General features: G+C 48.6%; 1 protein-coding gene across 2 annotated transcripts; it reads right to left on the reverse strand.

The window, feature by feature from the left end:
• Window positions 1-532: 532 nt before the first annotated feature.
• Window positions 533-11816, reverse strand: TMEM171 (transmembrane protein 171). Of its 2 annotated transcripts, none has more exons than XM_011959275.1 (4): window positions 11425-11816; window positions 8113-8817; window positions 3785-3926; window positions 533-811 (listed from the first exon to the last, which is right to left on the reverse strand). In XM_011959275.1, the coding sequence occupies exons 2-4, from the start codon at window positions 8750-8752 to the stop codon at window positions 619-621; spliced, it is 975 nt and encodes a 324-aa protein (XP_011814665.1). In that variant the 5' UTR covers window positions 8753-8817; window positions 11425-11816; the 3' UTR covers window positions 533-618. The 2 variants fall into 2 exon arrangements, with proteins under 2 accessions (XP_011814665.1, XP_011814666.1); XM_011959276.1 differs by having other exon boundaries at window positions 538-808.
• Window positions 11817-15771: the final 3955 nt, after the last annotated feature.

A 15771-nucleotide genomic window follows, 5' to 3' on the forward strand; every position in this document is an offset into this window, starting at 1 on the left:
GAAAAGGGAAGAAGAGAAGAAATAACAAAGAAATGAAGGGAGTAATCTTGTTTCTCTGTTTCAGAAGCAGCTAACCCTGGAGAGAGAACAGACGAAGGTAAACATTAACCACTGCTGCTGGTAGGCCTCTGACAGCACAGGGTAGTGAGCCAGCCTTTCAGAAACCAGCTGGCTGGGTTCAAAACCAAGCCCATCATGTAGAAGCTATGTGACCTTGAAGAAGTTAATTAGACTCTCTGAACCTTTGTTTCTTTATCCACCAAAAAAATAATCTCACCTCCCTCCCAGGGTTGTAGGTCCAAGTGTATAATGTGCAAATGAATAAATTAAGACAGTCTCACTCCTGTTGTCATTCCCTTTTCATTGAAAAGACATTGAGTACAAATGAATAGATGCTATCCAAAGAGGGCACGTTCAGTTCCTGGACCCTGGGCACTTTGCCCCTTTCCATGGTCTGAAGCACTAATGGCTGGAATCTAACCTGGAAGGTTGGTTACCCTTGTTGATGCTGTAGCAGGAAAGTCAGAATATAGCCAATGCTATTGTATTTTTTATTAAAAAAACAAATTTAATAAAATCGTGATCCATTACATATAAAACTGAGCTGCAGTCCATAGTTTACAGTGGGGAAGGCTCAGAAGATAGAGGCAGGAATGTAGCTGCAGCATTTTCTTTTTCCTCATATCTAGGAGGCAATTCAGATGGAAGATGAGGAGTATGTGAGACCTCGGAAGATGAATTCATCCTGGAAATGGAATATATAGATTCACAGTCTCTCTCAGAGGCTACACCCTCTGAAGCTGGGGTCCTGCTAAAGAGAAGGAGAGAGAACATGAAGGGGAGGGACTGAAAACAGTGACACCCCTTTAGTACTAGGTTCTTTTCAAATGTTTCATTACATGCACTTAAGAGTATTTGCAAGAACCTGAGCAGTAATTTCTCCCACACTCTGCTTTTCATAGATTTGTTTTGATTTCTTACCACTTCCTTTTCCTAGAGCTGTGTGTAACATTAAGACAGTCTCACTCCTGCTGTCATTTCCCTTGTCATTGAAAAGACATTTAATACAAATTTGCAGATACCATCCAAGGAGAACATAGGCACACACACACACACACACACACACACACACACACACACACACACACACACACTGTTCTCTGCTATTCTGTCTTCTGGGACAGCTAACATAAGGTAGACAAACTTATGCATATGGAAAATTAAAACATCAAGCCACAAACCTGAAGGACGGCAGGAAGGCATACTGGCTAATGGAGTGGGCTGTAACAAAAGTCGACCTGCACTGGAATCTATTCTGCTGCTTCCCAGTTATGTGATCTTGGGCAAGTGAATTAACATTGCTAAACCTCAGTTTCCTTATCTGTGAAATGAGGATGATAACATTCCTTTCTCCTAGAGTGGATATGAGAATTACATAAACTAATGCAAGAAAAGCCAGACCCTGGCACACAGAAATCATAGTAGCAGCAGTAGTAGTTTAAGTTACTAGACATTGATTTTAGGGTTTGGGGAAGTTTATCATTAGAAGAAAAAAAAACACAAACATTCACGATGAGAATTCTATAGAGGCCCAGCCCTAGCTTGCCCTTCCTCCATGCAGGGCCACTCCCACATGCACTTCCCTGGATCCCCCCATCACGACCCCATATGAAGCTCTAAAACCAATTCTGTCCTTGTCAGCCACCTCTTTCCCTCTCCCATCAGATAACCTGTGCCCCTACTTCTGTGGAAAAAGAATCTCTACACAACTTCATTCCCTCCAGGCCCCAGAGGAAAAGCACCCTGGCCTCTGCTCCAGGGCCTACTGCCTGCTCCGTCAGGGCAGGGTGGAGAGGGAGTTCCTTAAACACGAACGACAAGGTAAGGTGGTGCTGTCCCCAGCAGTGAGCACCAGTCTCTCTGTCCCTGCTGCTCACTGCGTGCAAAAATGCACATATCTCATTGTCTTACCTGCTTCACCCGGTGACAATTTGAAGCAATTCTTCCTTCCTACACCCTAGTTTCCCATTCTGAAAGGTACCACCAGAGCCTTCTCCAGCCCTGCTCGCTGAGCACACCATTTCTGGGATCTGCACAATCCACTCCTGGGGGTTTCCCACTAGGTCCCTGACTCTTTGCCCTCCTGGTTCTCCAACAACCTCTGCAAGTCCGTCTCCACCACCTCCTCTCTCTCCCAAAACCCAGCTCCTCCCAATCTGCCTCCAAGGCCCTCATCTCACTGTGCCTCCACCATCAGCCGCCCACCACCAAAACCAAGTTCATCACCCACGTCCTCTCAGTTGAGGACCTCTGAGCTTCCCTGTCACTCATCCTGGAACTCATCATCTCCGCCTCCTCCTCAATGTCATGCTCCATCTGGACCCCCTACCCCAGGCTCCTGGCACCTCTGGCCCGTCCCAATAAAGCCTGCCTCACAGCCTTCTGTGTGGGGTGGGTGTTGACCTGATGTTCTCTGTGGCCCAGGGAAAGAGTGAATATTAAAGGAGAAGTCTAGCTTTGTTGGGTCAGGGCTTAGGCTGATTTTAGCCAGTCACCCAAGCACAGCCATCAGAGTACTAAAGCCCTTCTGTAACTGTTGGGGATCCCCTGGAACCCTCACACCTCTCCATGATCGAAAGCGTGAAGCCTAGCACAGCAGGGGCCTCCTGGCCCAGTCCTGGCGCTCAGTCTGATTGGTGGGTCGTCAAACATTCTTTTTTTTTTTTTTTTCTGAGACAGAGTCTCACTCTGTTGCCCAGGCTGGAATGCAGTGGCGCAATCTCAGCTCGGGGCACAAGAATAGGGTCTGGAGGTAGGGAACGTACAGCTGTTTCACGCTTACTTCCTAGAACTAAATTGAAAGGAAAACCCTAACTTTCCACCTGTAAGTAACGAAAGGACCAAAGACTACTCCCTTTGCAAACACCCACCTTTGGGCAGATGGGAAATTGAAAGTTTGCATAGGAGTGCAACTTTGTAACCTCACTTCAGCCTCTGATTGGCTGCTTTCTTCAACCAATCAGACTGATTGTGGGCCACTACTTCATTTACATGAGGTGAACACCAAGTTGCCAATGGGAAACCTCTAGGGGGGATTTGGATCCAAGAAGATTCTGGAACTGGGCCCTTGAGCAGCTGTTCAGGCTTGCTCCCACCCTGTGGAGTGTACTTCCATTTCCAATAGATTTTTGCTTTTGTTGCTTCATTCTTTCCTTGCTTTGTTTTTGCATTTTGTCCAGTTCTTTGTTCAAAACACCAACAACCTGGACACCCTCCAGCGGTAACAGGCTCACTGCAACCTCTGCCTCTTGCGTTCAATCAATCCTCATGCCTCAGCCTCCCGAGTAGCTAAGATTACAGATGCCCGCCACCATCCCCAGCTCATTCTTCTATTTTTAGTAGAGTTGGGGTTTTGCATGTTGGCCAGGCTGGTCTCAAACTCCTAAGCTCAAGTGATCCACTCACCTCGGCCTCCCAAAGTGCTGGGATTACTGGTGTAAACCACCGCACCCGGCAAGGGTTGTTAAACATTCTAAGTATCACCCTTGTTAGGAGCACATAAAGATGCCTGGAGTAGGCTTCATATTCACCCAGCATGATCACTTTATCACTTTTAACTTATGTGCTGCCCAAAGTTTCCTGAAAGGTACTGTTAATATCAAGACACGAATTCTGACATAACATCAGCAAAAAAAATACTCGAATGCCTCCTGGTGAACCACAGCCTTAATACTAGTGTGGCCTGAATTCAGGCCTCTCTCAAAGTTCAAATTGAAATTCTTACCCATAGTTGAAAATACTGTAATATGAAGGGGGGCTTTCATTCGGAGGCAGACTGTTAGTCCCAGGACTCTCAGTGACCGCAGAAGCTGAAGATTCAGGAAAGTAAGGTGGTGGAGGGGGTGGAAATATTATTACCGAGTCACCTAAGGAAACACAATATTTAGGTGAAGACAGGTGGGTAATAAATGGAAGCAAATTAGCAAAAGCAAAATTAAGTATATATTTGGCCCATCTATATAAAAGGTCAATACACCTGCTGATAACTCCAGAATTTAACAGTGAGCCCATTAAATGTATAAAGATAGAAAAGTAGACTAGGTTACCGGGAGCTAGGAGGGGTTGGGGAGTGGGGGAGTGGGAATTGCTGTTTGATGAGTACAGAGTTTCTGTTTGGGATAATGGAAGAGTTCCGGAAATTGATGATGGTGATGGTTGAACAACATTGTGACTGTATTCAACACCACTAAACCATTTAAAAATGTGCAGTGGCTCACACCTATAATCCCAGCACTTTGGGAAGCTGAGGAGGAAGGATCGTTTGAGCCCAGGAGTTGGAGACCAGCCTGGCCAACACAGCGATATCTCATCTCAAAAAAATTAAAAGAAAAAAATAGACAGATGTGGGAGTAAACACCTGTAGTCCCAGCTACTGGGAAGGCTGAGCTAGGAGGACTGCTTGAGCCCAGGAGTTCTAGGCTGCAGTGAACCATGTTTGTACCACTGCACTCCAGCCTGGGTGACAGAGCAAGACCCTGTCTTTAAAGAAAGGAAAAAAAAGCCAGGCATGGTGGCCCACGCCTGTAATCCCAGCACTCTGGGAGGCGGAGGCGTGGTGGCAGGCGCCTGTAATCCCAGCTACTCGGGAGGCTGCTTGAACCCGGGAGGCAGAGGTTGTGGTGAGCCAGGATCACATCACTGTACTCCAGCCTGGGCAACAGAGTGAGATTCCGTCTCAAAACAAAAAACAAAACAAAAAGCAGTTTAAATTGTTTATGATATATATATATATATATATGTGTGTGTGTGTTTTACCACAAAGTTTTTAAAAGTAGGCCTACATTTCAGAATCCAGAGTGCTGACCATTATGGTATGAAAGTGGGTCTATATTTCGTAGCAAGTCTAAGCCCAAGCCTCTCTGTGAATTTCTGGGGTGTTTACTGCTGATAAAGCTTTTCTCGTTTCCAGCCTACAACTTAATTCACAAGTTAGCTGTTAGCTAAAGTGCCTTGTTGCTCAAATGTAGTTTCAGCCCCTGAGCAAATGACAATAAGCCATACTATAGTCCCTAACTGTTATTTACCAAAATTTCACCCAGCTATACAGATGAAGGTTGAACCCAAACAAGTTTGGTTTTTACATTTCTGTGGCTACTGTTCACTCCAGAATACATCCTCATGTTTTAAGGAGAAACTAGGGACTAGATGCAAGTTTTGTATTCCGATTCCAATATAAAATGCACCACACCACTGGCCCAGAACAGTGTACAGCTGTGGCAGCACCACTGCTGGGGGCCTGGCGAAAGCCTCTGAGAAGCTGGCAATAGCAATAACAGTTCAGAAAAAAGGAAGAAGATGTGGCTTTACTCCCTGTAGGCAGGAGAGTGGTTCGCACTCCTAGCACGTCTGACACTTGCTTAGGGTGGCATAGGATTCTTTGAAATGATGGGGGTTCCAACCTGAACAAGCTAGGTGACCTCCTTGACCTCAGCTGCCACAGCTGCAGGCTGGGTGGTACCTGCATCACAGGACAGGTAGAAGGAAGGACTAGATGGGCCGATTTGCATCTGGCAGTGAACACAGTGAGGAGCACAGAGCCAACTCTCTCAGCTCAACACCAGCCAAGGGCACTGATTTGCATGATGAAGAAACACCACAGAGGCAATTGGCCACTGGCTCCACTCTCTACCCTTCATGAGCCACAGCAGCCTCAATCATTTCCCAGAGGGAATTTAGCCCTTCAGAAAATGCGTTAATTCTCTCTCCCCTTCCTTCTGCAAGGAGAAGGCAAATGAGAGTTTAAAATACGTTTCGCTAATCTAAAGGTGAGAAAGCATAATAGTTGTCCTGGGATTCTCATTTACTTTTTAAGAAGGTCTTGGTAGGTTAAGAGGAATCAGGGTTGTGTTCACTTCCATTACACACTGTAGAATAAAGAACCTGTGAAGTAAGCCTTGAGGGCAGGCCAGTCACCTCTCAAACACACACAAGGAAATGCTCCATAAGGCTCTCCAGCCCTTTTTCCCAGCAGCTCCGCCTGCCCACACCCTGCAACCTGCTCTCCCTGGAAAGAGGCCTCTCCTCTGCGAGTTCCCGTTCATGCATCTTTCAGAACTTGATGTCCTCTGTGAGCGGACAGCAGCCACACCCCTCCAGGGAGAGCTGTCTCATACACCTGCTGTGTATCCAGGATAGCACTGAGTGTACCCACAACAAGGAGAGAGAGCATGCTTCTCGGATTCAACAAATGTAAACCCTATCCCACAATATCAAAGGAGAGGAGTTAGGATGCAAGATTTTCATACGTTTGATGGGGGTTTAAAGGGTTAAGTTGAAAAGATTTTAAACCATGCGGTGCCAACTTCAGGACAAGGACACCAGGAGCAGCACCGCAGCTCTGTACCCTGCCTCCACTCTGATTCTAGCCACCAGGTGGAAGGCTGGGCCCAAAAACTCCCCTTGAACCGTTCCCAACTAAATGGAAGCATAGCAGTGTCGGATGAACATATTTACTTGTACCCCACGGTGTTCCTCAGAAGCACTGAGAATATCCGTCAAATTAAAGGGAGCCCCTTTTTCATGGAATAACTTCCAAGAATGGAATCACACTCACGTGCCCTGGGCAGGGTGCCATGCAAGGGCTGTTCTGTGGGTGTGCCCACACACTTGGGTTGGAACCTTGCTCTACCACTTGCTAGGGTGTGACCTTAGGCAAGTCACTTGATATCTACATACCTCATTTTCTTCCTGTGTAACATGGAGGTACTAACAGTATCTGCCTCCTTGGGTTGCTGTAGGTGTGAATGAATTTCACACAGGGGGACCTTTCAGAGCACATGATAAAGCACTTAAATGGGTGTTTGGCACAAAAACAGACCCTATATAAGTGTTAGCTATTGTGAATATATAACTAACATTTGTGTTGTCACCATAACTATATTAATGCATAAATATATTAATAAGTAAGCTGGGAGCATCCACCCTGGCTCTACACAAGGAGTGGCTACAGATCCATCTGCCCCTCCTCTCCAAGGCTGGTGCCATGCAAGTCCAGCAACCCAGTTCCTCCCCTCCAGGCTGCGGTCAGTGAATTCCACCGCTTCCAGTAGACAGCCCCAAACAGGACAGGCATCTCACTCGTCACACTCCCTCTCTGTCCCCTCCATGCTTTCTGTTCTGCAGACCTCTTTTCCTAGCCTTTTAAATGTCATTGGTTTCACAGCTTCACTCTTCAAAAGTAGGAGACTGAAAAAAAGTGATCTGCCAGTGAGCAGCAATGGGGTTTTTCCTTGGTTGTGTGAAGCTGAGGCCAATGCTACTGCCATTGTTCTGAGGGGGCAGGCTCCGGGAAATGGCACTCCATCTCTTCTGTAGAACCCGGGGACCCAAAAGGAACTTGTAGGCATTCCATGGGAGAAAGAAATGACAGGTGCTGTCATAGTCCATCTTGGTTCATCCTGCTGCTTCCAAGCTCTGCCTCAGCCCTGCAGCCATGGATGATGTCACAAAAAAGGGACAACACAGAGACAGTGCAGAGGCTGAAGACTGCTGGACTCGGACACATCCAGAATCCTAGAATGTTAGTGCTGCAGGAATCTTAGAGAGGCACTGCTCGTTTTACAGAGATATAAACCAAGGCAGGAGAGGTCAAGGACTTACAAGGACAGCCAGCTAGTGACAGCCTGGGAGGAGAACCCAAGTGTCCCACAACTAAAATGCTATGTGGTTTTGGTGTGAGAATAACAGGGGTAACAGGGTCACTTAGTGAGTCCCTAAGGTGGCAGAAGGCTCCAAGGCTGTCCTCACGGTTCTTCTCACTTTCCTCTTAATTTGCTCTGTGACCTCAGTCAAGGTCAATTTAATATCCCAATGCTTTGCAAAGCAGGAAAGAGTTGCTGGGGGAAAATGATGTATACAAGGTTCCTACAGAGCTTCCCACAGCAGCAGCATTGTGTATGTACACATGATGGGGGTGTGCGCGTGTACGCACACACATGTGTGAGAGATGGAAGAAGTGAGAAAGAGAATCCAGACGAGAACCAAGAGCAGCTGGTGAAACCCTGCTGCAAAGCCACTGTGATAGAAGGAAGAACGCAAATGACAGCAACCCACCTACAGTGACCTGGACAGCCTCCATACTCTGGATCTGTCCCTCTTCTCTCTCAGAGGCATCCTGGCCAGCATTCAGCGTATTTCTTTTCTTAATGTGGGCAATCACGAAGAAACACAATCCCACAAGCACAATCAAGGGCCCCATGATTTGCAGAGAAAGGAACCCACACATCCGAGGCTTTGAGTCGCCAGTGTCTGTCTCGTTTAGCGGTTCCTGTGCCCAGTCGGAGCCACACCCAGGGACCCAAATGCCCAGGACGCTGATGAGCATGCCGCTTGTCAAGAAGAGAAACCCAAAGATAAGGCACTGGGCAAACTGGCGGCTCTCTCCACAGATGAAGGCTCGGTTGGGGTCCATCTGCTGACCTCTCTGCAGCCCTGCACGGAACTGAAGTTGCGCCCGGGAGCGGGCCAGGATCACAGCCCCAAGCCCAACCACGGCACACGCAGGCCCCGCCACCTTGAGCACCATGGGGCAGTCTGGGAGGGGCTTATATTGGCATGCCTGGAACCCAAAGATGGAGAGCAGGACTCCCACACACAACAAGACAGCGCCAAAGACAAAGAAGCAGAAGATGAGCTTGCTGACGTGTCTGTCCTGCTGGTCCCCATCTGGCTCAGCAGCAGCTGCAGGAGACATGTCCAGGAGAGCCCCTTCCTGGAGGCAGGGTGGGATGTTTTCTTCCCTCCAAGATTTCAGCAGCTCTGCAAACACAACCAAACACCAAATTAACGTGGGCACAGGTGTTCCGGAACCACCCTGGTTTTTTGCTGTCCATTTCTGAAATCACACCAGGATGAGGCCTTGGGGGTAGAACTTTATGCAACTGATAAGCTGTAGAACAATGACTTGGTTTATGAGTCAGAAAAACTAGTATTCAGAAACTCCTAAATATGTAATTTTATGAGATATTCAAAACAGAGGAAATTCAATTACTACACATCTAAGGGTATCTTTTTTAAAAAATGAAAGAACAAAAGTAACTGGGTGTGGCGTTTCGTTTTCTGAGTCTTACAAAATCATTTCCCTGGGGAAAAACACACTGGTGAATGAGGGAAGAACCACAGGGATTCTTTCTGATTGCAAATGCCCCACTTTTCATCACAGCTGCTCTCAGCACTTTCAAGTCAGTTAGTTCAGTAACTAACTTTCCATTTCCTGTTTTAGACTACGGCAGCTTTCCATTTCATGTTTTATTCTAAGGCTACATCTACAAAAGACCCAATTTCAGCAGTTTCAATAGAATAAGAAGGCTGTTCAGGAACACAGTGGGTTTGGTGGACTTTTAAGTTGATTCTGTCAAAATGTGGTTCTTGAGGCCAGGCGCGGTGGCTTGCACCTGTAATCCCAGCACTTTGGGAGGCAGAGGCAGGCAGATTGCTTGAGCTCAGGAGTTCAAGACCAGCCAAGGTGACAGAGCAAAACCCCATCTCTGCTAAAAATGCAAAATTTAGTCAGGCATAGTGCCTGTGGTCCCAGCTACCTGGGAGGCTGAGGTGGGAGGATACATTGAGCCCGGGAGCTGGAGGTTGCAGTGAGCCAAGATCACGCTACTACACTCCAGCCTGGGCAACAGAGCGAGACCCTGCCAAAAAAAAAAATGGTTCTTGGGTTCTCAACAAGCACAGACTGGTGACCCAGTTGCTTGGGTCTGGGATGACCTTGGAAAGTGTGGCACAGCAGGTCAAGGGGAGCTCCATTTTCAGGGCGGACAGGTACCCAAAGGCAGGTGTGGCCTCTCACTCACCCTCCTCCATGGGTGTCACCTACTTCCACAAAGAGGTTGAGACTCATTTAAAAAACAAGCAGCCAATAAAATTGCTAGTTATAAAGCACAAAATGGGTGGGGGGGGGGAACTTGACTATGAAAGAATAGCATAAGTGGAATCAAGTGAGAAATCACCTTCCACAAAATCACCCAAGCCCTATACTTCAAGGGTATAATATACCAAATATACCAAGTAGTTGTTAAAGAGTTGTCTAGCTTACACACAGCTGACTTAATTATCTCGTTATCTTATTTTACTCCAATGAATGGGATATTTTACCAGGACCCCGTAAGTCAGGTCCTGAATTTGCAAAGACAATCCAAAATCGTGAAGACTATTTTCACCTGCCCAAGGAAAGAAAACTTTTAAAATATTTTGTGCTGCTCACACCGATGGTCACATGAAGGAACTCAAGACTGAGGCCCTAAGCCCAAGATGATCTTGACAAACCAAAATCACATTGAAGGAAGGTCAGTTTAGGTAAAGAAAGCAAGCAGGTAATCTTACACCAGGAAAAACTTTTCCAGGAAAAAGTATGATAGAATCAGAAGGAAGTTGGGAAAAAAAAGGAAATAGAGGAGGGAAAAAAGCTTTCATTTCAAACTTGGGAAAACTTGATATACAGATGCAGTTAAGCTGAGACAAAGAAAGCATTACACTAATTAATTTTTTTAATGTTCCCATTTTTTATAAAGTCAGTAACATCCTGCAGTGAATAAGAATTTTATATTGATTATACAGTAGTCCTCACTTATCCTACAGGGAGTACATTCCAAAACTCCCAGTGGAATGAAACGATGGAGAGTCCTGAAATCTACATATACTGGTTTTGTTTGTTTGTTTGTTTTTAATTTTTTCCTGAATCATGCAATCTATTCCGCGGTTTCAGAGACAAGGAAGAGAAGGGTGATTCTCGGCTGCAAAGTCCTATCAGGAATTCATTTATTCCCAGTATAGTCAACTTTGCAGCAAGTCACAAGGCTTCAACTGTCTTAAGGCAAATTCCCAAACACCAGTGAACAGAAGCCCGAAACTGAATCTGTAGTTTCTTGTCCGTGGACTAGTGGACTGAGCACCTGGCTGAGGTGCTCTGATCCAAAATAGTGTGGCAGTAGTCTCAGTCTCTCTCCTTCCCCGACAGATGCACTCACAAACGGATACAAAGACACCCACACTCACTCGCAATGAAACCTTTTCCAAACACCACCCTACACTTAACCTCCCCAAAGTCAAACTCCCCTCCCCAACACTCCTATTGGTTTTCCAAAAGACATTTGCAAAATTCACAGCACCTCTCCACGTCCAAAGCTCTGGTGGGTTTGAGGAACGAAACCAGGGGCAAATGTCTTCTGCGTGAAATAGGTTTGCGGCTTTTAAGGAGCCCGAGAGCAACCAACAGCCCGAGGGGCTCGCAGGGGCGCAGGTTGGGCTTGGATACCCAGCGCCTCCGCGCTGCCGCGGCTCCTCGCGACCAGCCTGGCTGCACAGCTCAACGCCCGACCCGCCGCCTCCGGCGCAGGCGCGCGGGCCGGGGCCGCTTACCTGAGGCTGGGTCCGGCTTCCCCGCTGACCGCGCTGCTGTCGGCACTGGCTGTGCGCGGCGTCCGCCTCCGCATGCGGCCTCGACTGCGCCGGTCGCCCAGCACCCTACCCCCTGGTGCGGAGGGCGGGCCTGGCCGTATTTAGAGAAGGAGGCGGTGCCGCGCGGGCGCGGCGGCCCGGGGAGGGCAGGGCAGGGCAGGGCAGGAGCGACCGGTGGGAGCTGGCCGCCACCGGGGGCCCTGGGCGAGCCCGCGAGGGAATGGAGAGCCAGGGGCGGCTTCGGAACCCAGGGCTGGCCGGTTTGGCCGCCTCTGCGCCCGTGGCTGTGCGCGCGAGGAATCTGGGAGAAATGGGCACCTTCCACGGCTGCCTGGCCCGCACGCCTGACGGGGGCCGGCAGTTGAGATGCTCCCCCTGGCTGGCGGAACTACGCGCCCCGCCCGCAGAGGCCCGATCCCTCTCGAGGCCTGAGACCCAGTTCCGGAGGGGCGCGAGAGAGCGGCTGCGGGAGGGTCGCGGAAGAAGTGCCTGCCCCCCCTCCACCGCCTCCCTCTTGGTCGCGGCCCGGGCAGAACAGGGTACCGTGCCCCGGCCGCCGTGGCCTTGGCCACCGCGAGGTCCGGGACGACTACACCCAGCAGCCCTGTGGCCCTCCTGCTACTCCGGAGACCTAGAGTGGGGTTACAGGGGGAAGCGCCTCGCTGCGATCTCCCCATCGAACAGGATGTGGAGCCACCAGGTCACTGAGACGACGTGCGCTCTACAGAATGTGAGACAAGGGCACTCCACACCCAGCCATTCAGGCCTGAGGTCCTGGCTCGGATACTGAGGCCGAGACGCGGCAAGCCCCGCGCCGGACTAGCTCTGCCCTTTCCGCACCCACACGTTTGCACACAGCCCTCCTTTGCCATAGAACCCCCTTCCTGGTTCTCTACCACTAATGATTTGCCGGAATTAAACTGGTCACTTTCCCTGCCCTTGAACCGGGAGTTTCGGGATGAGTTTGCCAATCGCTGTGCTATTTGTAACCAGCACCGTGACACGTGATACGGATCCAACTGTGCTAGTTTCCACACCAGGGGTCAGGGCACTGTGGAAGGGGAGTCAAGGGTTCTCTGCCTAAGCGCAGAGGTGCCCTAAGCCGTGAGGACTTCCTAGCTCTGCCTTCTCTTCTCAGCTTCCTGTCTGCCTTGCCTGAAACCCTGTCTAGAGTTAAGGCCAATGGATGAAACTTTTCAATGTACAAACAAGCACTTTACCTACCTGATACAACAAGTGGTTCCTGGTCATGCTCAATGAGGGTAAAGTGTGAAGCAGGCTTAGCTAATCATAGAGGTGAGAAGAGACTTAAAGAACGGGTCAGAGAGAGGTAAAGAGGGTAGGGGGGTTATCTGGGCTTTAGGGTTCACCAGGGAGGCAGAACGGACAAGTTCGGGCCATTGGAATTTGGTGGGGCACTTGCCTGGGTGGCCAAAGGTGGACTTTTTCTTAGGGTGCCCGACCTCTGAATCCCCGCCATAACTAACAGCCATGAACAATGCCAACACTCACAACCCCTTGCTCTGTCGTTCTTTGCTGCGTCTCTCAGTTCAGAAAAGGTTGGAGGCTGCAAGGGGACAGGAGACTGAGAAAAACAGTCATTTGTCACTTGAGGAAACTGAGGCCCAGGCCGACAGAGGTAAAGTAGCCTCTGCAGCTAGCTGACGTGCAGAGAAGGCCTGAGCCAGATGCGCTGACCATTCAGTGTTTCTCCCGCAGCACACCTGTCACTCAGAGGACACACAATGCTGTGAACCCAGAAAACGCCCTTTTATTACATGGCCTCGTGATGCCAAACACGTTTAGATTACTATAACAATACAAGCACTGTGTCCCAAGGACATTACAGTAATCTATACTGGGGTGGAGATATCCTTTCTGGTCCAAGTGTCAAGGTATACCACCTTCTGGAAGGGCACCAAAGCATGCCCAGCGGATAGGCAGATACCCAAGACTGAATTGTACAACAGCAGGCACTGGCTTTCTAAGAACTCAGGCCCTTATTATAGGATTTGTCCCCTCTGACACAGGCCTGTGAACAACTTTTCATTGTGCAAAAGGGTTTCCTTGTCCTTTCCCTACTCATTTTTCCCTTCCCCCTTATTTGAAACTCAATCTCTGGCCATGTCATGTGCAGGCCTGCAAGGGGCCTGTTGATACAGCTGCCCCTCTGGTGCCACATGACTGCAGGCTCACCACCCATGACAGATTTGAATATTCTGGCACCAAGGACAATCAGATTAGCCTGCACTTGGTATTATCTGCTGTTCTCACTGTTTGTGTCTATGGGAGCCTGTTTGACTAAACTCCTTGGAAACTGATCATCGATCAAGTATGAAAGACACACCCATCAGCCTTTAAGGTACTTATCTTCGTAGCCCACCTAGCCTTAGGAGAGAAGCTGGGTGACCTCGTCCCTATCTAGTGGTCTTCCCTAGCCTGTGTGTTAGTGAAAAAGATAAAAACCAGACTGAATCCTTAGAAAAACAGCATCAGAACAAGATGAAAAACCTCAAATTCAGTCAGTGACTGTAGAAGCATAAAGCAGAGGCATGTGTTCATGTATTTAGCCAGCACAGATTTACCAAGAACCAATAAAACACGGAACTTGTGTTTTATTGAGGAGAAAGGCAATAAAATATGTAAGTCATACAGAGAACTAAAAAGTGATTAAGTTCCAGGGAGAACAATAAATCACAGATGGGGACTGGGGAGCACAACATTTTAAATAGGGGAGTTAAGGAAGGCATCTCTGAGAAGGTGAGATTGCAGCAAAAACTTGAAGGAAATGAGGAAGCAAGTGTATCAATGATCTATTATTGCATAACAACTTACCCCAAAACTGAAGTTTGAAACAGCAAAAATGTATTCTCAGGGTTTCTGAGGGTCAGAAACTGCATGTGGCTTAACTGGGTACTTCTGGCTGAGCCTCTCAGAGGCTGCAGTCAAGCAGTTGGCCAGGGCTGTGGTCATCTGAAGGCTGGACTGGGGCTGGAGGGTCTGCTGCCAAGGTGGCACATTCACAGGGATGTTGGCAGGAGGCCTCAGTTTCTCACCATGTGGATTTCTGCACCCAGCCTGCCCTCGCTTGAGTGATCCAAGAGAGAGCAAACGAAGGGGAAGCTGTGGTGCCTTTTCTGACGAGGCTCTGCACTTCCACACCATCACTTCTCTTTATTCTGGTCCTTAGAATTGAGTCACAAAGTCAAAGGGAATGGGATTAGATGCCACCTCTTGTAGGGAAGAGTAAGAAAGAATTTGTAAGCATAGTTTGTGATTTTTTTTGTGGGAAGTAGGGAAGAATGCTTCAGACAGAAGTAACCACAGGTGCAAAGGCCCTGAGAGGGGAACACACGTATTAGCATATTCAAAGAAGAGCAAGAGGCCAGAGTGGCTGTAGCTGGTGAGCAAGGGGGAGAGTAGGAGAGGAGGTCAGAGAAGAAAGGCATGTGCAGGGCCAAGGGCACCAGGTTTTGCAGGGCCTTTGAGTAGGTGGGAAGCCTTTGAATGGTTTTTGAGCTGATGTGATGAGCTTTGACGATGATGTGATCTGATTTCTTTTAACAAAGAAATTGGTGGCTGTTGCGGTGAGAATAGCCCAAGGAGGAGCCAGGATGGATGGGAAGAGGCCAGTTAGGAGGCTGTGGTAACAACCCAGGAGTGATGTCTGTGGCTTGTGTTTGAAGGTGGTGAAAGGGATGAGACTCTGGATATATCTTGAAGATAGAATCAATGGTGTTTTCCATGGACCACATGTGGGTTTTGATTCCAAGGTTTTAGGCCTGAGCAAGTGGAAGAATGGTTCTAGCATGAGCAAGATGGGGAATCCTAGGAGTGGGACAAGTTTGAGGTGGGGAACTTCAGAGTCCATTTGGGGAGATGTTAATTTTGTCCATTAGACATCTGAGTAGAGAAGCTGAGTAGGCAATTGATTAGGGAGGCTTGGGGTTCAGGAATTCGGAAGGAATACTTTCCTATGGTCTGTGAGTGACATTACAAAGTTGAGGAGGCTGGGCTCCCTCTCTGGAAGAGTAACAGTTATTCCTATGGAGGGCTCTGAACACACAAAGCAAGGGACAGGCTGGTGCCAACCACTGTGCAGTTTTCAGATATTTCTGGAGTGCAGAGGGCAGCTAGTGCGGCTGGGAGGGATGAGTTTCTCCCAGCGCAGGGGGCTTCGGCTACTCTGTTCCCAAAACACTGCCCTAAGGAACGCATATCTTTCACTTCAACAAGACAGGCCATGTATTTCTTCCCAGGGCCCTGCCAACCCTGAGAAGAAACTCAGGGCAAGTGGTATGCATTGAC

This window comes from Colobus angolensis, unplaced genomic scaffold (genome assembly GCF_000951035.1).
Source record: "Colobus angolensis palliatus isolate OR3802 unplaced genomic scaffold, Cang.pa_1.0 Scaffold49, whole genome shotgun sequence".
Classification (NCBI taxonomy): Eukaryota; Metazoa; Chordata; class Mammalia; order Primates; family Cercopithecidae; genus Colobus; species Colobus angolensis.